The sequence below is a fragment of the Erythranthe guttata genome, chromosome 7 (genome assembly GCF_056151865.1).
Source record: "Erythranthe guttata isolate IM_541 chromosome 7, IM_541, whole genome shotgun sequence".
NCBI classification, from domain to species: Eukaryota; Viridiplantae; Streptophyta; class Magnoliopsida; order Lamiales; family Phrymaceae; genus Erythranthe; species Erythranthe guttata.
Genome location: NC_142539.1, coordinates 582501 through 602942, shown reverse-complemented (window position 1 = coordinate 602942; position 20442 = coordinate 582501). Strand labels below are relative to the sequence as shown.

At 34.2% G+C, this 20442-nt stretch overlaps 3 protein-coding genes and 1 long non-coding RNA gene across 6 annotated transcripts in view; all 4 read right to left on the bottom strand.

The window, feature by feature from the left end:
* Nucleotides 1-177: 177 nt before the first annotated feature.
* On the bottom strand, nt 178-4487 carry LOC105948953 (uncharacterized). Of its 2 annotated transcripts, XR_016032075.1 has the most exons (9): nt 4197-4487; nt 3899-4084; nt 3636-3784; nt 3238-3339; nt 2622-2661; nt 1702-1906; nt 1557-1596; nt 955-1086; nt 178-606 (listed from the first exon to the last, which is right to left on the bottom strand). It is a non-coding gene; the product is annotated as an uncharacterized LOC105948953 (long non-coding RNA). The 2 variants fall into 2 exon arrangements; XR_016032076.1 differs by lacking the exons at nt 178-606; nt 1702-1906 and having other exon boundaries at nt 951-1086.
* Nucleotides 4488-8915: 4428 nt separating this feature from the next.
* Nucleotides 8916-10820, bottom strand: LOC105948967 (GATA transcription factor 15). The gene is made up of 3 exons (XM_012972232.2): nt 10008-10820; nt 9710-9847; nt 8916-9436 (listed from the first exon to the last, which is right to left on the bottom strand). The coding sequence occupies exons 1-3, from the start codon at nt 10026-10028 to the stop codon at nt 9107-9109; spliced, it is 489 nt and encodes a 162-aa protein (XP_012827686.2). The 5' UTR covers nt 10029-10820; the 3' UTR covers nt 8916-9106.
* A 3311-nt stretch (nt 10821-14131) lies between these two features.
* Nucleotides 14132-18508, bottom strand: LOC105948977 (uncharacterized). Its single transcript, XM_088820498.1, has 4 exons — nt 17809-18508; nt 15931-17319; nt 15227-15592; nt 14132-14797 (listed from the first exon to the last, which is right to left on the bottom strand). Exons 2-4 carry the CDS (start codon nt 16331-16333, stop codon nt 14433-14435), a joined length of 1134 nt encoding a protein of 377 aa, XP_088676624.1. The 5' UTR covers nt 16334-17319; nt 17809-18508; the 3' UTR covers nt 14132-14432.
* LOC105948986 (importin subunit alpha-2) overlaps nt 18060-20442 on the bottom strand; it is a 3947-nt gene continuing 1564 nt past the window's right edge. For both annotated transcript variants that reach the window (XM_012972250.2, XM_012972264.2), the window contains exons 5-12: nt 20341-20442; nt 20068-20253; nt 19806-19969; nt 19638-19716; nt 19358-19486; nt 19045-19172; nt 18596-18964; nt 18060-18508 (exon numbers count right to left, since the gene is read on the bottom strand). The exon at nt 20341-20442 is cut by the window's right edge and continues 30 nt beyond it. In XM_012972250.2, the coding sequence (XP_012827704.2) occupies nt 18598-18964; nt 19045-19172; nt 19358-19486; nt 19638-19716; nt 19806-19969; nt 20068-20253; nt 20341-20442 (1155 nt within the window). In that variant the 3' untranslated portion in view covers nt 18060-18508; nt 18596-18597. The remainder of the gene's footprint in view (nt 18509-18595; nt 18965-19044; nt 19173-19357; nt 19487-19637; nt 19717-19805; nt 19970-20067; nt 20254-20340) is intronic.

The window sequence follows — 20442 nt, the reverse complement described above, 5'->3', positions numbered from 1 at the left end:
CAAGAGAAACTAATATTGTTAGACAGCCATTTGCAAAATTATTTAACAAACCGAAATAAATGTCCTACAGTCCATTTGCAAAATTAGTTTACAAACCAAGATAAATAACCAACAGTCCATTTGCAAAATTAGTTTACAAACCGAGATAAATAACCGACAGTCCATTTGCAAAATTAGTTTACAAACCGAGATAAATAACCGACAGTCCATTTGCAAAATTAGTTTACAAAATGAGATAAATAACCGACAGTCGATTTGCAAATTAGTTTACAAACCGAGATAAACAACCGACAGTCCATTTGCAAAATTAGTTTACAAACTGAGATAAATATCCGACAGTCCATTTGCAAAATTAGTTTACAAACTGAGATAAATATCCGACAGTCCATTTGCAAAATTATTTTGCAAACCGAGATAAATATCCGATAGTCCATTTGCAGAATTACATTACAAACCAGCATCAGATAAGTAATATAATTCTGCAAATGGACTTTCGGATATTTATCTCAGTTTACAAAATAAAGAGTAAGGAGGGCACATGACCAAACCGCTCCATAGTGGCCTTTTAAAAAAATTTCAAGCGATTTCACCAGCCTCGACCTCCACCTGTCACAGTACAAGCAAGCAAGAAATTAACTTACCGGACATTTATTTATCCATGTCGCATTTAATCAAACTCTTGAGCAGCTATAAATAATAATCAAGATCCAATCTAAAAAGAACATTTGAATACGAAGAGAGGTTTATAATAATGGTAAAGCATAATTTTCACAAACAGCTAATGATATGTATTTATCAAGTTGTACTTCAGAACCATGAAGAATTTTGCACGCATTAAGATGTGCAAAGTTAGTGCGAGATTATATATTATTGCACTGCACGTGCGTCAATAAAACTTACAATGAGAAAGGGAAAAAAAAATCTTAAGTTTAACGATAAAAAAGAAAGACAAACCTCTCTCTACTTCCACCAGAAACACCAGCCCTGCCTCGACACCTATCCTATAAGCCACGGCCATTTTGCTTTGGAGGGGGGTATCCTCTCTACCTCTTCCTCTTCCGTGCCCTACATCAGGTGGCTTTCTATCTGAAAATATAAAGCAAAGAATTTAAATCGGAATGTCTCCAGTTTTATTACTGTGAATAAATTCATGTCCAAACTAAACTCAAAACTCTCAAGACTCCTGCCAACTGTTCTACACAAGAAATAAATCTAAGATATTCATCATGTTCGAAGGAAAATATGTGGAACCACACAAAAAGGAATTTCCAACTCCAGCGATGCCCGCACAAATCAAATATAGGTAAGTTTCACAATAGCTTGAACCTAATGTTGGCTTTCTTGCACAATGAAAAGTAAGAAGCCACAGAAAACCCCCTAAAATATCTAATCAGAAAACATAAATTTTGGAGAGTGTATTGCATACACCAAAAACAGAACTAATCTCTAATAGAATCGATGATTTTGTAAATTTTCATGTAGTTAATCTGTGCCTTTGTTGTCCTACCAACGATCCATTAAAAAAATTTAATTAAATCAAACACAAAATATTATACCAGAACGGCTTTTTGTCTCCTCGTGAACTTCGTCAATCACCTGAAAATGAGTAAAGAATGTCACAAAACTCTGAAAAACTCATACCTAAGCAATATACATATATGTAAATAGATATATTAAGATTTATTCAAATTTTGTCAATACCAAACTGAGGGACAGAAGATGAGTCTAGAGGAGATAGTATTGCTGATTCACTAACTATTTCCATTGGGCTCAAAAAGGAATTCCTATGTCGTCTAGCCGTCAGGTCTATCTCAATCTATTTAGTGTGTTAGTCAATCCCGTTCAGACATCTCACTGTTATTCACGAGCAGCAGACTGTAATAGACCATCTTAAACTTCTTTCACACTGTAAGGAGACCGCATAAACAGGAAAATTTAGTAAACTGAAACATAAGAACTTTAAGATGATAGCATGTTAATAAAATCTAACATGATGGGTAGCACGCATGGATATCTACTAAAGTCAGCCACATATAGAAAAAATCAATGCCAATTGACAAACGGTGATTAAGGATACCTCATCTGGAACTCTCAAGATACTTGATTGTATTTCCCCTAATTTTAACCCACAGTTAATGAAATGTTTTTAGCAATGTGACCATTAAGAATTTTGTGCACATTGAGACGGCAAACGAAGTCAGATATTCTATGAATAAATGCTTGTCCAAACTCTTAACTTAAAACTCTGACTAAGATGCAAAATATGTGAAATCAGGCAAGCCACAAAAAAGGAATTTTCCAACAACCAGCCTGCCCACCCAAATCAAAATCAAATACAGGCGTGTCTTGAAATAAAATATAAATTAAAAAAAAAAAGTAAATAAAAATTAAAATCCACCGAACTGCTTGATCCAAATGTTGGTTTTCAGAAGCCAGAGAAAAACACTCTAAAATATCAAATCATAAAACATAAATTTCGGAGAGATTGAATAAACCAAAAACAGAACTAATCTCTAATAGAAACCGATGATTTAGTAAATTCTCATGTAGCTAACTGGTGCCATAGCTGTCCTAACTACGAGCCATTAACAAATGTTACTTACATCAAACACATATTATACCTGAACGGCGTTTTGTCTCCTCTTGGACTTTGTCAATCACCTGAAAATGAGTAAATTCATCCAAGAAAATGTCAAAAAACTCTGAAAAAACTCATATCTAAGCAATATACATAAATGTACATGGATATATATTAAGATTTACTCAATTTATCCACCAAACTCAGTGATAGAATATGATTCTAGAGCGGATCTATCTCAATTTATTTAGTGTGTTAGTAAATCCCGTCAGGGGCAGACTGTAAATAGACCATCTCAAACTTATTGAGCATTGTAAGGAGACAGCATAAAAACAGGAAAATTCAGTAAACTAAACGAATGTGTACTAGAGATGTTACCATAAGAATTTTAAGATGATAGCATGTTAACAAAATCTAACATGATAGGTTGCATTCATGGATATCTGCTCAATTCAGCCACATAAAGAAAAAATCACTACAATAGACAAACGGTTGTAAATGATACGTCATCTGGAACTCTAAGATACTTAATTGTATTTCTCCTAATTCAGACACTCAGGCATAAATAAAAAAATTTCAAACTCATAAACTTGAGGAGCCAAAGAAAGGAGTGGAACATTCTAAAATGAACTTTCGAAAAAATTATGAACATTAAATACCTTTGAGGTACATATCATAACTTCACGAAGATGGATGTTGATTCAAGTGTCGCAGTTAACCCAGCGACCATTGTATGTCTCCCCATTTTTCATTTCCACCAACTGTTAAACACAAAAAATCACAAGATTGGCAACCAAAACTCAGTCCACCTTGTTTTCATAACTGTTTACACAATTCCTAATTACCGAAAGCTGAATAAAACAATAAAATTCACTATGGATATATGCTGTGGCTTCAGAAGGGCAGAACTGAAGTTGAACATAATATACAAAATTCGACAACAGATATATTCTTACAGCGTTAGGCAGGGTACGTTACATCAAAGAAACTCTGTTTCGCTAGTAACTGAGAGAAGAAAATAAAACAAAACAAGAAAAATTAGGGCAAAAGTTTTTACCGTAGGGTGACTGACCTTGCACAGTCTTCAGTAACGAGAGTGGAAGCTGCGAACCAAAAACCGGCGAATCGATCAATCATAATCAGGCAAGCGAAGAATGACAACCCGAGAATTTCACAAAAACCCAAAACAGCATAAAACCCTAGAATCTGCAGCGAAGAGAATGGAGAAACAAACAATTGAAATAAAATCAACCGAATCGTCAAAGGTAAATGAAATTTCTAAAGCGTAAACAGAAAACCCTAAAAAAATCAAAAATTAACCTAGAGTGAGTTGACGAGGCGTTGATCGAGGACGATGTAAGAGACGCGAACCTGTATACAGAGAGCGCGGAGGCGCTATTACGTTTCCTTCTCTCTCTAGATCTCTCTCTCCTCATTTCTCCTCGGTAAGAATCAATGGCGACCGGTCGCCGCTTCTTGCTCTCTTCACTTTTTCTAGCAATCCAACTGCATACAATCATGGAGAAACAATCAACGAAAGTAAATCAACAGAATCATCAAATGTAAATGAAATCAGTAAAGCTTAAACAGAAAACCCTAAGAAAAATCAAAAATTAACCTAGAGTGAGACGATGAGGCGGTGATCGAAGACGATGTAAGAGAGGCGAACCTGTCTACAGCGAGAGTGGAGGCGGCGAGGCGCTATTACGTTTCCTTCTCTCTCTAGATCTCTCTCTCTCTCTCTTTCTCCTCCTTTCTTCTCGGTAAGAATCAATGGAGATCGGTCGCCGCTCCTTGCTTTCTTCACCTTTTCTAGCCAACCGCCCTTTTCTTTTCTTCCGCCCCGAAAAAATATAATTATTGTATTTCGACCCCGTTTATTTTTTATATTTATACACAAGTGGGAGTGGATTTAAATTATTATTGGCTATATAATTAGGAAAATATATATTATTTATCGTCGTACGTCCTTGTGATGTCAAATTTATCTAACGATGTTTATCCAGTTGCTACACCGACAAACCGAAAGAAAATCGGATACGTGCCAATTATCAAACTAGGAACTCGTATGTGTAATATTAGTATTTAAACTAAAATTCATCAAAAAAGTTCGAACTCGGTTATTTGCCAAATCGAACCCCATATTTTGGTTTGGTAAACGGTATAAAATTTTGGGTACCAAAATTTCTATACGATTCTATCAAACGAACGCCCCTAAATTTATTTACTGCATGAGTTTTTTCGTAAAATACTGTGTGACCGTAATTTACCCTATAGATTAACTCATATTTGCTATAAGTAAAAGGATGTGGACCCATTATTTATTGTATCTTTTAATTGTTTTTTCCTAAGGATTCCGAATCATAATTTGTCACCAGCCTGGAAAGCTTGATTTGGTCGGTAAGACAAAATTGTCCAACGGTAAAACATTTGACAAATTAAGTGAGCTTCAATTTTTTAACCCCTATAGTTTGAGTTTTGTGTATATAACTCCTTTATGTTTTCAATACGAGCACACACACATATGATCCCTTTGTGTTTTTAATTTTGTGCACATAACTCCTCTATACTTTTAATACAAGCACATTATCCACATGTGATATCCCACTTGTTTAATAATCATGTTTATTAGGAAGAAAAGAAAAATTAAGTATAAGAGATTTATATATTTATATTAAAATACAAGAGAGTCATATGATATATAAAAGATATAAGGAAGTCATGTGCATAAAATTTAAACCATAGGGAGTAAAATGCTATTTTGTATACGTCATTTTCTATATACTGGTAAATATATATATATATATATATATATATATATATATATATATATATATATATATATATTATATATATATATATATATATATATATATATTCACATCGTCTTTCATAAATATTTGTGATTTTAGACACATCTATAATAGAATATAACTCAATCCATATAAGTTATTCGATGTTCAATTTGATATCCTTCGTTAAAAGCTCTTTCGAGCTTGGTTTGTGACTATAACGAAAAACATCGAACGCAAATGTTCGTTCGATAAGTTATACAACTCAACTCAGCTCAAACTCGAAACTCAATTAAGAAGAAGTATGTACAAATATCAAATATAATTCATGTTCAGCTCGATTAAAGCTCGCTCGAGCTCTACTTGATTATTAATCAAACAAAGCACAAACACAACTTTGAAAGCTCGATTAAAGTTCAAACAAGCTCGAAATTCTTGCTACTCTTTTCTTTAGGAAACATAAACATTTGGAATTGACAAAAACACCCTCCATCATGAGTTAAATTACAATTGAAAGTAGAGAATAAAAACGTGTCGGTGTTAAACTTTTTAGACTCAAAGATAAAAAAAAAAAAAAAAAAAAAAAGATAGATAATCTTTAAATTCATCAAATTCCACTTTAATTAGCACTTTTAACTTTCATAAAGACACACACACACACACACACTACTTTTTTCTCCTCCCACTTTTCATTTTCTAGAAAATTTCCTCTTCAATTTCAGAATCATATTAAATCTGTACAATTATTCACTGCAGGCTCAAGAAATGGAGAGAAATTATGATCAAAGTCTAAAATTCTTGTTCTTCTTAGTGATGGTATTTGCATCAAGAATTGAGCTTTTAGCATCTGCCGATGATGACGTCACTACTCCGGCAACCACCACCTGGGTCGGATCCAAGTACCAGATTGATTGCACAATGTGCTCAGCTTGCGACAACCCATGCAACACGCCGTCGCCACCGCCGCCGTCTCCGCCTCCCGCCGCCGCCACTCTATGCCCCCCACCACCGTCTCCACCTAGCTCAGGCGGCGGCACCACCTACTACAACTCACCACCACCGCCGCCGCAAACACCTTACTACGGCTACTACTCACCGCCACCTCCTGCCGGCGGCGGCGGCGGAAACTACCAACCGCCCCAGATTTACCCCACCGGACCGGCGCCGCCGCCGCCGAACCCAATTGTGCCTTACTTCCCTTACTACTACCATATCCCTCCACCATCTTCCTCATCGTCAAATTCTCCACCGCCATTGAAGAAAATTCGATCAGCTTTCCTCACAATTATTACCACTTTGCTTTTTCTTACCATCTTTTATTAAAGTAAACTTTTTTACAATAAAAGTCAGATTCTCAGATCTTCAAGCTTGCTGGGGAGAGAATTTCCAGAATTGCCCTTGATGATCATCATCACCATCCAAGCAACTCAAGAAATTATGGGGGGTAAATCTGTACATTCTTATAATTTGGGTCCAATTTCTGTTATTTTATTAATTTCTTTTTATAGGATTGTAAGAAAATGAGTCAATTAATTATCATAGAGGTTAATATTTTTGTTTAACTTGAGTATTTATTATTATTATTATTATTATTATTATTATTATTATTATTATTATTATTATTATAAATGATTTCGGTTATATATGGCTGGTTGAAAAGTATATTAATTTAATTATTTGGGTATTTAATTATTTTTTTCCAGAAATATTTTGAATTAAAAAAAACAATAATTATTATAACACCAAGTGTAAGAATCTTTAGTATCTGTCTTGCATATGACTTTATGATCAATGGTCTTTCTCTATACACATGTGGAAACTACAGCCAGTTCAGTGTTTTTGCTTTCCAGCATGTAATAATTGTGCAAAATTAATCTATTATTATTTTTTTTTTTTTTATTATTACTATTATTATTATTACTATTATTATTATTATTATTATTATTATTATTATTATTATTATTATTATTATTATTATTGGGCTCTTGTAGTAAGCTTGTCATAAAGACCAAATATTCCATAGGATCATTTATTTTCAACTTTTGGCCCAATATATCCAACTAAAGCCCAATATCTTTACGAAACCAATTTTTTTCACTTTATCCATTATAATTTTTTTAAATATAAGAAACTCGTGCATTATATTTTAGGGTAAATTACAGCCACCCCTTAAAAGCGAGGTCAAATTACGAAAAAAAATCTCTCATATTTGAGAAATTACGTCCACTTTTATAGTGTCAAATTTGCCTACATTGTTGATGGGATAGTGATAATTACCTAAACAAGAGGGCATTTTCGTAATTTAACCTTACTCAAGGAGTTGAAAAATAATTAAAACACATACCGAACCCGATAAGTAATGGGGAAGAATTACCCGGTGAATTAAGGAGGGGAGTATTAAAGTTGTCATCCCTATTCATAAGTACGTTTCTTTAACAACTTTACAAGATTTTGTAGGTATCATAAATTGTGTAGCTTTTATTTGATCTCTCTCTCTATAGCATATTGAATTTTTAAATAAATGTGGTAGTTCGGCCATAATAATAAGCCAACAACCTAAAATTTGAATTTCCTTAAAAGAGAGGGAACACCTTTATTAGAATTTGAACTTTTCAATGTCACTCTTTATATATAATGTTAAAACAACTAAATAATCAGGTAAGTGGTCTTAGATTTCAATAAAAAAATAATTGGTAATGAAGAAACCCGCAGTCAACTATATAAAGATAAATCTACATTCTCGTATAATAGTTTGCGAATCATACGAGGAACGTAAATCACGTTAGACTAACTATGTGTGACAAGCTTCACCTAGCATCCGTTGACAAGAGTATTCAAACGAGGGGCAATTGACACAAGTTCATTTGCTCTAACTGCTAGATCATCCCTTGCGGAACGAATAATATATGTTAGTTCTTGATTATGATTGTAGATAATTAGCAAATCTTAATCATAGTCAATGAAACGTGATATAATACAAAATCTTATTGGTTGATTTAAAAAATAAATTGAAATGATTTAAAAATGGAGGGAAGTATAGGTGGGAAAGCTAAGTTTTGTGACAATTTTGGGAGGGAAGAATGGAGATCAAATTTGTGAGGACCAAAAAGTTTTCCCTCTACACAAATTTGGTCCAAACATTTTCCCTCCAATCTTGCATCAAGATAAACAAGAGATACATAATAGAAATTTTTACACTCCATGGTCCTCATACTAGAGGATAACAACTCATCAAACTTAGGATTATTTCTTACTCATTCCACTAGTGTAACCATTACACAATTATCTTTCATATATACTCAAAGATTTAGGTCAAAAACCCCTAATTCTCCTCAATTAGGTTTATATTTTCACTGTAGAATGAATCCATCAAACCAAATTCAATAAATTTGCTATTATAAAATTTGAATCTTTCACCATAAAACATATATTTGTGCAAGAAAATCATGCAAGGCTCAAGATTTCACCAATCATTGCATGTTTGTTTAATGATTGCTCTCATGATTGTACTAAATTAGGACAAAAAGATTAATCAATGTTAGAAATTAAAATGAAAGAAATTTCATTTATGCTCACAAAAAGGTGGGAATTAGAGAAAAGAAAGAAGGAAGAAAACCCCATTAGAGCTCTTTACTCCTCTTTCTTGAAATTAGGGTTGGGGGAGGAAGGAAGGAAGAAAAAGAGAGGTACAACCACTAGTGCACAAAGTACAAAAAAAAATTAAAAAAAAAAGGTCCTATGCATAAACAGAGCCACAAGATAAAGCCATTAAAAGATAAGCAGCTTGTTGTTCTTCCTCTCCCCATTTTCTTCTCCGAGTAGTGTTTGATCTTGGTCTCTGCAACGCTACGTCTCTACCGAAAACCCACAATTTCTTTTTTATTATTGATTCCCCAATTTTGGTGGTACTATCACCACTGCTGCTGGTACAACTGTTACTGCTGTTGCTTTGGTGGTTGTTGTTTTTCACAATTGATGTTTTTTTGGTCTTTTTTTCTTCTTTTGTTACACCCATTAGTGCCCTTCTCTTCTTTCTGCTCCTAATCCCACATGCATTGCATAGTGACTGCAGCACATCAAGAAATTAAAATAATTAAATTTAAAATTAAATTAAATATAAATGTTTTGTGCCAATCAAATCATTGAAAAGAAAAAAAGGAATCAATCAAATTAAATGGGTCCTAAACAACATTTGTCAAACACAGATATGTCACGTGAGTTATTAAAAGATGCAATTAATAAAGTACACAAGATCTACACACACAACACGTCCCACTGTGTGTAAAAAACATATATATAAATAATTAATAATTAATAATTAATTAATAATTAAATATACCTTGGGTCCAGCTGGACCGCCTCTCCAGAGAGGGGTTTTGGAGGTACCGCAATCAACACACGTCTTGACATTTGAACCGTCGGATGAAACCCTATCAGGGGTTGGTGTAGGGCTACTCATATCTTCACACTCGGAGCCCTGTTAACAAAGCACAACCCCCAAAAAAATTAATTAGCTTATACTAAACATGATTACCGAAGCCCTAATCAAGTTCAAATCAAGCTTAACCTCGATCATGAAACCCTAAAAAAAAATTGAAGGAACAAAAAATAAGATGATTGTGATCGCGATCACTTACTTTATCACTCAGATCCATCATATGCGAGCCTTTAATCGAAGATCTGACGCACGAAACCCAGATTGAACTGCTCGACTAATCGATGTAAAAAAACCAAAACTTTGAAGTAAGAAACGCCTGATCGAAGCCGAATCTAGTAAGATTGAACTAAAATCCAGATGAAAATACACCCTAGAAAAGGAGAAACTCCGATCAGAGTTCAAACTGAGTGAAGTGAGTGAACTGAGCAAAAAAGCCCTAAACTACAAGTAGAGCTGCTTTCTCTCTCTAGAAGTGATGATGTAGATGCAGAGAGAGAAACGGAAAGAGGAGGCGGGGTTTAGGGTGGAAGAGGAATTTGGGTAAGATTTGAGAATGGACCGCTGAGAGCTTTTTTCTAGAGAGAGAAAGTAGAGAAATTGGGGGGCGATTGAGAAAATTAATTTGTTGGGGGAATTTATATATAAAGTTTATGAAAAACCCTAAGGCGCGCATGGGTGTGAAAAGACGAAAAGGGGCCTCGGTTCCAAAACTTCTTTTTGACCCCGCCAAAATTATTTGGCAGAAAAGGCGCCACGGGGAATTTCTTTTTTTAGGGTCCTTTTCGGAATTTTATTGTAAATATGTTTTTGGTGTTTGCCGCCATAGCGGAAGGGCTTCTTTTTTTTTAGGGTTGTTTCACACGCAGATACACACTTTAGTGCGTGGTAATATTTTTATAATATATTTTTTTTGAAGAATGGAGGTTTAAAGTGTTCTTTATTTGGTCAAAGCAAATTGGCTACTGGTGCGTGATTTTTTTTTTTTATTATTTCTTTTTTAATTGAAAAAACTGGCAGTGAACTAGTGAAGTGTATAACAAATATATACTTCCGGATAATAGTTTGTAAATTATACGAGAGAAATAAACCATATTAGGTTGACCATGTTTGACAAGTTTCACCTAGATCGTTAGCAAGAAAATTTAAACACTGGGTCAATTAACACGGGCTCACTTGCTCTGACCGCTAGGTCATCCCTTGCGGGGCCGGGACTTGTACGTGAATCTGTTTTTTTTTTCATAATAAAGAAACTCGCATCGAACTATATAGATGCACTGGGTAAACTTATATTCTCGTATAATAACTTGTAAATTACACGAGAGACGCAAACCACACTAGGCTAACCATCTATGATATTAATCTTCACCCAACGAACGTTGACAAAAAAGAAATTGAACATAGATCAATTGATATAGGTTCACTGGCTCTAACCGTTAGATTATCTCTTGTTCATTAATCTTTAAGTAGGGCAAGTGGAGAAATTTATTACAAACCATTTTCATAAGATGGGATTATTAAATATTTAAACTTCACTTAAGCATATTTAAGAGAGAAAATAAAAATGTAAATCAATTAATTTGAGATACCAATCATCATTGAAAAAATATATATATTAAGTGCTTTACTATTAGGGTAAATTACAAACACCCCCTGAGGTATGGTCAAATTACAAAAACCCCCCTCTTGTTTGGATAATTATATCTACCCCCCTCAACTATGATTTTTTCTTACACCTCCACCCTTATTGTGCCAAATTCAATATAATCATCTAGATTCCGTGGAATGTGCTCTAGTTTGTATTCGTTTTGTGTAAAAATACGTTTCCGATGCACTACAAACTGATATACACAAGCTAAAAAACACATATTATGATCATCTTACTTCATAATGTAGAGTTTGAATGGTATAAAACGGGTACAAAAGTGATAATATTTCATATAATCTCGAAGATTCCACTAAATTTGAAGAGCTGAGGGGGTGGTTGTAATTATCCAAACAAGAGGGGTGTTTTTGTAATTTGACCATACCTCAGGGGGTGTTTGTAATTTACCCTTACTATTATAAGCAATCTGTAAAGTTGGAATTGGGCAGTCGAATTTTCACCTTTCAACTAAATTATGAAACATACGTGCGTCTATGGAATATTATAATAATTACTCTTATAGATTCTTTTACATATTCAAATTTAACATTTTTTCTTACATATAATAAATAAATTAAACGGTTAAGGAAAAAGTGAAAAATGAGGAATCTCCGGCCATTTGTGTCAGCCGGTGGTGGTGCCATGCCACCTAGGCTGCACGACGGCGACCGACCGACGGGGAATGAAATTAAATGTCGAATATATTTCCAATATTTATTTATGCACCTGAATTTCTTGACCAAGTAGGTATACAGATATTCTGGTGTGTGGGCGCGAGTTGACTACTTGACTACAAACTTTTATTAAATCAAAAATTTGTTTTTATTTTTCGAAAATGAAAACTATTTTTTTTCGAAAAAAAAACGGAATAAACAAAATTAATCCGAAATCGGAAAATCTCGTATGATTCAATCGGCTTAATTTTTACAAGAAAATAAATTGAACTTTCAAAAAAAAATTAAAAAATCAAAATTTTGGATATTAAAATATAAAAATAAGAATAATCCTACTTAAAATTAAAATAAAAAAAAAGACGAAGAAGGGAAAAGGTGAAGCACGCTTTTAAAAGTACATCCTAAACTAGACCAACTGATTGAAACAATAAGTAAATGTTTTTTCCATAAACAATACGGTTTTGTACAGTTTGTAGTAATTCTAACGAACTACCTTGTACTTCACTATCCATTTCAAAATTGGTGGTTAGGGCATGCTCGTGACATCACCTACTACATTTTTTTTTTATTTTTTTTTTTTCTAATTTATAATTAATTGAATAATTTGGAAATATAAATTGGAATAATATATATATTTTTGGATTAAATCGCATGTTTTAGCAAGAAGAATATATTGTTTTACTTAGGTACAAAATGAATATATTGGCAAAATCTTTTATTCTTGTACTTACTCTCAATTTGAACTATAGATGCCAAAAAATAAATTTAATTGGATTTGTGAAGTAAAATCTAATGAAAAAGAAAGCTAAAATCAAATTCATGAGTGGCTTTCCACTATCCAAGTAGATCACTAGAAAACCACAAGATTTAAAAAAAAATATAAAAAAAAAATAACAAGTTCTTGAGATTATCTTCACATATAACAACTTGTTATCAATAATACATTATATTTGAAAATATTAGGTCATAATATATGTGTATATATATATATACTATACGTCGTAAATAGCTTATAAGCTTGTTATCCGAACATTTAAAAATTTAATTATAAAAACAAGACGTAAAAGCTTATCAGCTCTTAAAAGTCAAAACAACTTATCAGGTGTTGAATAAATATTTAATATAATGAAGCATATGAAATATAATTTTATGTATGTTTTCAAATAGAAAATGAATATATTAATAGTTGAGAATAATAAATTAAAGCAAAATGAGGGACAAATATTTGGTAGATATTATGAAGACAGCAAATGAATGAAATGGATGGGTCGTGAAACAATTTTGTTGGTTAGTGAGAGAGAAGACAAAATAAAAATAAAAAAAATACAGAGGACCACTCACTAATTACACTGCCTTGAAATTCCAACTCACACCCCCATACAGCAATTGCAGACTTTCTTTTCCAAACCTAGCTAACATATATCCTTACCAAATTATTTTATTTAAATTATATATTTAAAAATAATTTATTTTTCTTGTACAAGTAAATTAGGTCTTTCATTTGAATATTGGGCTTTGGCCCAATTCTTTGATTGTAATAAATTATAGTCCACTAAAATTATATTGTGGCCCTAATTCCTATCGTCACATGAATCGAAGAAGGAAAAATTCAAGTTTTGTATCTATGAGGCGAATGCAATGTTTTTTATGCGTCATCATCTTTTCGATGATTTGAAAGACGAGTATCTACAATTAGAAAGGCCATCTGAAATATGGTAAGAACTCAAAGAGAGATTCGATCACACAAAAACCATGATCCTCTCATAGGCTATGTACAATTGGCGGCACTTAAGGTTGCGTGGCTTCAAATCTGTTGCCGATTATAATTTCAAACGGTCTAAATTTTTACCAAACAATGTCCATTACGATAACTTTAATTTCCCATATAGTACTTAATAATATACACACAAAATCTACATGCAGAAAGATAATAATGAGCATGATAGTGAATAGGAAACATGCAATTTGATTAAAGAATAAAAACAAATAAATAGGAAACATGTAATCTAAAAAAAAAATTGAGAATCTGACACTTAATTACATTATTATGTCTACAAAAAAATGAATAATTTCCAAATCACACATTATTGCTGAGCAATGAATATCAAAAGTTAAATTAATACATAGATAAAAATCATATAATACAAAGAAAAAGAATTAAAAAAGATCAAGAAACTACATAAACAAAGGCAAAAGGAGATGGTTTCAAACACAAATTACACACACTGTAACACACACTATATAACACACACACACACACACACACGTATCTAATATACATCTTTTTCGACATAACTACGAACGAAGCTCACATCTTGAGTTTCTTGTTGTGATGACCAAATTTGGAGAAGAAATTAGCAAGAATGACAAACAAGCAAGCAATGCACCACATAATCCACTTACAAAAAAAGATTAACCAATCCTTAAATTTTTTCTTGGGGAGATGAGTTCTGTCAGATTGAAGTAAAGCTCTGTAAACAGCTTCTGTAAGAGAAAAAGCAGTAACTGGATCAGATTCTTCAGCCATAATCCCCTGTTCTGTCAGACACGGTATGTCATATGCACCACTTGTCTCAGGTATTCCCAAATATTCACAGATTCTTAATCTCCCATTAATCCTTTCTTCAGCATTTAGTTTGTCTCCGTGCGTTAGAATCAAGATTGGATTCTCATCTGTTTGAAAATAACGACATTATTATGTCTGAAAACTAGGGTGGAAATCGGAATCAATTTTTTTCGGAAGTGAAAAAACTAATTCTTTTTCCGTTACAAAAAGCATCGGAAAAATCGGAAAATTCGAACGAAAAAACTTGTATCGAAATCGGAATTTTTCAAATCGGAAAAAAAAATTTGTAGTCAACTATAGTATAAAATATATAGTAATGTTGATATTACAAGTGTAAAATAATAGGAATTTTTTGAAATGGTTTTGGAAATGAAATCGGGTCGGAAATAAGAATGTAATATGTATTCCAATTCCGTTCCCAAAAATATCGGAAAGAAAAAACTTGTTCCAAAAATGAAACTTTTCGAATCAGAATCGGTGGAATTCGGAAATTTCGTTCCAATTTCCACCCCAGCACAAAACTCAAAAGTACTTACTCGAATTCTTGACAGCAGACAAGTGGAAGAGATCCCTTAAGGCCTCCATCGAGTTCAAATCGCCACATTTGAAGGACCTGTGAATTTGTGACAGATCAGCCACAACCATCACGCAGTTGACTTTTCTCCTCAAGTACCTCGAATTAGTCAACTCATCGGAAAGTTGACTTTTATCGCCGTCACACGGTCGGTGACATGGCTGGTTGTGTCTGACTCCGACCGACATCCACGTGGAAACCTCGTCCAAACCTTCCTCCATTTCATCCTTGTCCAAACCCCTCGTATCGTACACGCATAATCCGCTTCTAGGAGATCTCAAAACATTGTGCTCTTCAAGAAACATTGTTGTGTAATTTGATGATTCACCTACATCAATATTTTTTTTTCTTTCAAATGTGAATAAAACTATAGACATGAACCTACATGCAAAAGTAGGGGTGGGGATTCGAATTGAGACGTAAATTTCCAAATTCTGCCGATTTTAAATTCATTTATTTTTTTGTTCCGGAAAGTTCAATTTCCGATTTTTCTGATTTATTAGGAAAAAAAAATTGCAATACACATTAAATCCCGATTCTCGATCCAATTTGAGTATCCAAATGTTTTTTTTCCGAAAATTACAATTTTTTCGAAAAATTACAATTATGAATCAATATTATTATGTTCTTTGCGTATCGGCTTAGATCATAGAAGTAAGTAGGTACCTGAAGTTTGAGCAAAAGGGATGAGGCCAGATCTGCCAAGAACACTGTACATCAAGTTGGTGAAGGAGCTTTTACCAGAAGCAGTGAGGCCAGCCAATAGGATGGTGACAACTGGCGGGATGTCCATATCTTCTTTCTTAAGTCCACCAATAGGGAGCCAGAAATCACCAGCCCTGTAACTGAGAAGCTTGTGCCTCAGATCATCAAGTCCATCAGTTGCAATGAAATCCAACCTCTCCATTTCTCTGAGTATTTTGTATCTTGGAGTTAGATTCGAGAATTCCGAAACGTCAATCTTGAAATGCCCGTTTTCGTCGAATTCATCGGTCGTCCTCCACCACGAATACGCTGATCTTCGCCCTCCATTCTGCTCTTCATCACTCGAGAACAGATGGTTCTTCATTATTAATTTTTTTTTTTTTGGAGGGATGAGAAGAAGGGGGGGTTGTTTTTATGGTTGAATCACAGATATTAATTAGGCTCCACCAGAAATATAAATTGATTGGGGCAACTCACAAGATTTCATTTACTGTAACGTAGTTGGCTTGGGAGGTGAGGGGATATAAAAATATTAGTATGACTTTCTTCTACATTCATGCCAACCAGTTTCCTTGATCTATTTATTTAATTTAAATAGATTTCTATAAAGATACTATTATCCCAAGGCGTCGGCTTCAACTACTACTCACAGTATTATTCTTGATGCCAAATTGAGGGGGGGAAAGAAAAATTTAATAAGAAACATCAAAAATGATTCATTAGTAGCAAAAGAAAAATAATAAAAGAGAAAAAATAAAGAGGGGAAGAGGAGAACATGTAATGCAGAAACATGTAGGGCAAGGCTAGTGCTACACATGTAATACAAGTATAAAACAATTCATCAGGGTCAACTGCGTACATTGGAATTTGACTTGGTAATTAAGTGTGTACATAATTTCAAAATTAATACAATCAAATTATTAAGAAAGATAAACATGTGAGGCTACAACTTTTTGTTTGCAACACTAGTAGCACAGATGAGCATTAAGGAGGCAATAATACTGCAAGTCATTTTTATTTCCACTAATTGAAATAAATATCTTTATTTGTGGCTTAGAAAGCTGGTTTAGTAATCCATCTTACTTTAAGATGTAGACCTGTCTGCACACAACTTGATATATGTTTACTTAATTACTTGATTTAATAGTAATTGCAGATAACCGAGTTGGCCCTATACATCTAAGTCCCCACCTGACGTTTGGTACACTACTCATAACGACTCAAATATACCAAGTACAATTATAAAAATACAATCATCAACTACATATATAGCATAATAATGATTACATTTAAAAAAAAAAAATCATCAATCATGCATAGTTCACAAAATATTATACCTATAGCATAATACTAGACATAAAAATAGGCAAAACTGCAAAAACTACCCCTATGTAATCTCGAAATAGCAAAAACCCCCCTGTGATAAATAAACTAGCAAAAACCTCCCATGTGAAATTATTTAAATAGCAAAACCCCCCCTATGAAACTATTTGAGGGTTGACTTGATATAAAAAGACACAAATACCCCTAGAGTCTTGCAATTAATAAATTCTTATATTTTATAAATATTTTAATTATTTTATTTAAAAAATAATCAATTTAGTTGTTTACTATTTTTTTTAATTTCTAAACAAACAAATTAAAAAGAATAAATATACATATAATATGTATATATATAAATACATTTTGAGGGACAATTTTGTCATTTCAAGTCTGAAAAATCAGCTAGGGGGGATTCTGCCTTTGACTAAATTTCACAGGGGGGTTTTTGCTAGTTTATTTATCACAGGGGGGTTTCCGCTATTTCGAGATAACACAGGGGTAGTATTTGCAGTTTACTCCATAAAAATATAATCTTCCAACTCATCAATGACTCACCCACCCAAAGGAAAAAGTAAACACCCCCCCCCCCCCCCCTCCCCAACCCACCCCCCATCCTCATCAAGGTATGGGTATGGTTGAAATACAACTGGACACATTAATCCTAATCTAAATGGTTAGGTTGTGGGTCCACATCTAGATATATATAACCCTACACCACTGAATTATTATTAAGAAATACAAACACAAAATACAACTCAAAAAACCTCTTTTGCAAGTATGAATTAATATAAGTCTTCAAAGAACTAAAAACTCTTCTGTTCAATCATCAAGTATAAAGCATGCATGCGAAACCTACCGAAAACAACTGAAATAGACAAATTAAAAAAGACTGCAATCCCAATCCTATATAGTTGGAAAATGAAAATCATTTCCTGTAGGATTTCCCTCAAAACAAAACCCGACCCGACCCAAACCCATGCTGAACTCATAGTCCTGCTTATTGACTCAACAGCACATGACTGACCCCAATTTACTAGGCACCTCCTTGACCACAACTGACTCACCAAACCCACCGAGGCGCTGCAACTTGACCCGACCAGACCCGACCCGACTTGACCCAACCAGACCCGACTTGACCCATCCAGACTATGACCAAATCATCAGTGTATCAATACCATGTAAAGAAACTGCTTCATCCCCCACCTTACTGAAAATCCTGAAGGAATTAAAAAAAAAAAAAAAAAAAATTGAATTTTGATATGATGGGAGGAGATGGAAGAGATAAGAGAACTAAGTAACTAACCTTCAGCTAAAACTGAATCCACCTGGCGGAAGTTGAACACTGTTTCCCCCAAAGTTAAATCCGGTGTGGGCCCCATCATCTGCGGGCAATGTCTCGTCATCCTCCTCTAGCCAGTAAGTCTCCAGTATTTTCACAGCCTTCTCGTAGATTTCACTGTTGTCGTGGCTCTGCAAGTTCTCAATCTTTTCCAGTCCCTCTGCTTCATCTATCAATTGGGCGAAGTAATTGACATCTGCAGTACTAGCCTTCTGTGCCTCCCCCACTTTCAGTACGTTTTCTAGCCCCTCTAAACACACAGTGACAATTCTTGGATCGGGGCAAACAAGGAGATCGCACAAAGGCTTTATACAGTTCTGACTCACCAGGTACCTGCAAGAAAGAATGAAAATAGTCACAAACAAAAGCAGATTTAATTGACATTTGACACACATGTGAGAAAACAAACGTACGATATTTGCTCATTGCTTCCTCCAGAAGTGGCATTTGAAAGAGCCCATGCTGCCTCTTTCTTGATATCAAATTCTGCAGACTGAAGCAGATTGATCAAGGGACCAATCAAGCCAGCATCAATTATAGCCTGTCATGCAAAGTGTACCCAATTAGCATGACCGAGACAAAGATCAAATAAAAGGGAATAGGGTACTGAACACCGGTTATAATTCATAAAAAAAAAATTATCCAGAAAAACACATAATAAAAGATTCAGAAGACATCATAAATTCGGACTTGGAAACTATCAATTGTAAAGCCTCACATGCATACCTGTATTTGTTCTTTGTTTCCAGCAGTGATGTTTGAAATCGTCCAGCAGGCTTCTTTCTTGATGCTCTTTTTATGGTGGTGTACTAACATGCTTAACAGGCAAGGAAGTGCACCATGATCGATGATACACTGGAATACAAAAAATGTCGTCAAAGAGCAAATAGTTGTATTCTTTCAATTATAAATTCTAGATACCAAACAATCCAGGATTCCAGCAAAGAGCTAATAACTAATAAAACAAGAATCGTTTTGGAACCAACAGCAGCACAGAAGAAAATACCTGAGTTTGAACATCGTCACCAGTCACGATATTTCCAACCGTACGTAATGCCGGAATAAGCACCGAAGGAGAGGGATGACTGAAACATAAGATACGTAATGTAAATGCAATTTATATCTACAGAGAAGTACAATGATCAATCAAATAACTATTCAAGATGACACTTACAGGAGGAGCTCAACAAGTCGTTGACAGATACCAGCCTCGATAACAGCTTGAATTTTGTCGTTTGTACCGTCAGATAGGTATGAGAGAGCCCAGCAAGCATCTGTAAGTACCTCTTCGTCGTTGGAACAAACAAGACGCTGAAGGGCTGGAAGTGCTGGTCTTACCTGACATAGTTATTTCATTGCAAAAAGTGAATAATGCCATCCATAAAAAAAATTATAAACAATATTCTCCAAACAAATATGAAGATAAAAACCAATACCTGCTCAAAAGGAGGCTGTGGCTTGCCTCTGCAGAAGTTCGACAAAGTCCAGGTGGCATTTCTCAGCATTGATAGCTTTGCATTCTCATTCAACTGAGCAAGCAAAGGAACCAAGGCTCCACAACCAAGAACAAGGTCACGACAATTGGGAGAATCGCCAGCAACATTACCCAATGCCCACACAGCCTATAGTTCAGAAAAATAATTAGCAAAAGAACAATCCATTACAGCACAAGAGTACATAAATTATGAAGTTTATATAAAAAATAATACCTGTTCACGAACATCATCACTGGGTGAACCCAGAAGCTTCACAAAAATGGGGACTGCCCCATGATCAATAACCACCCTGGTGTTCTCCGACGTACCAGATGC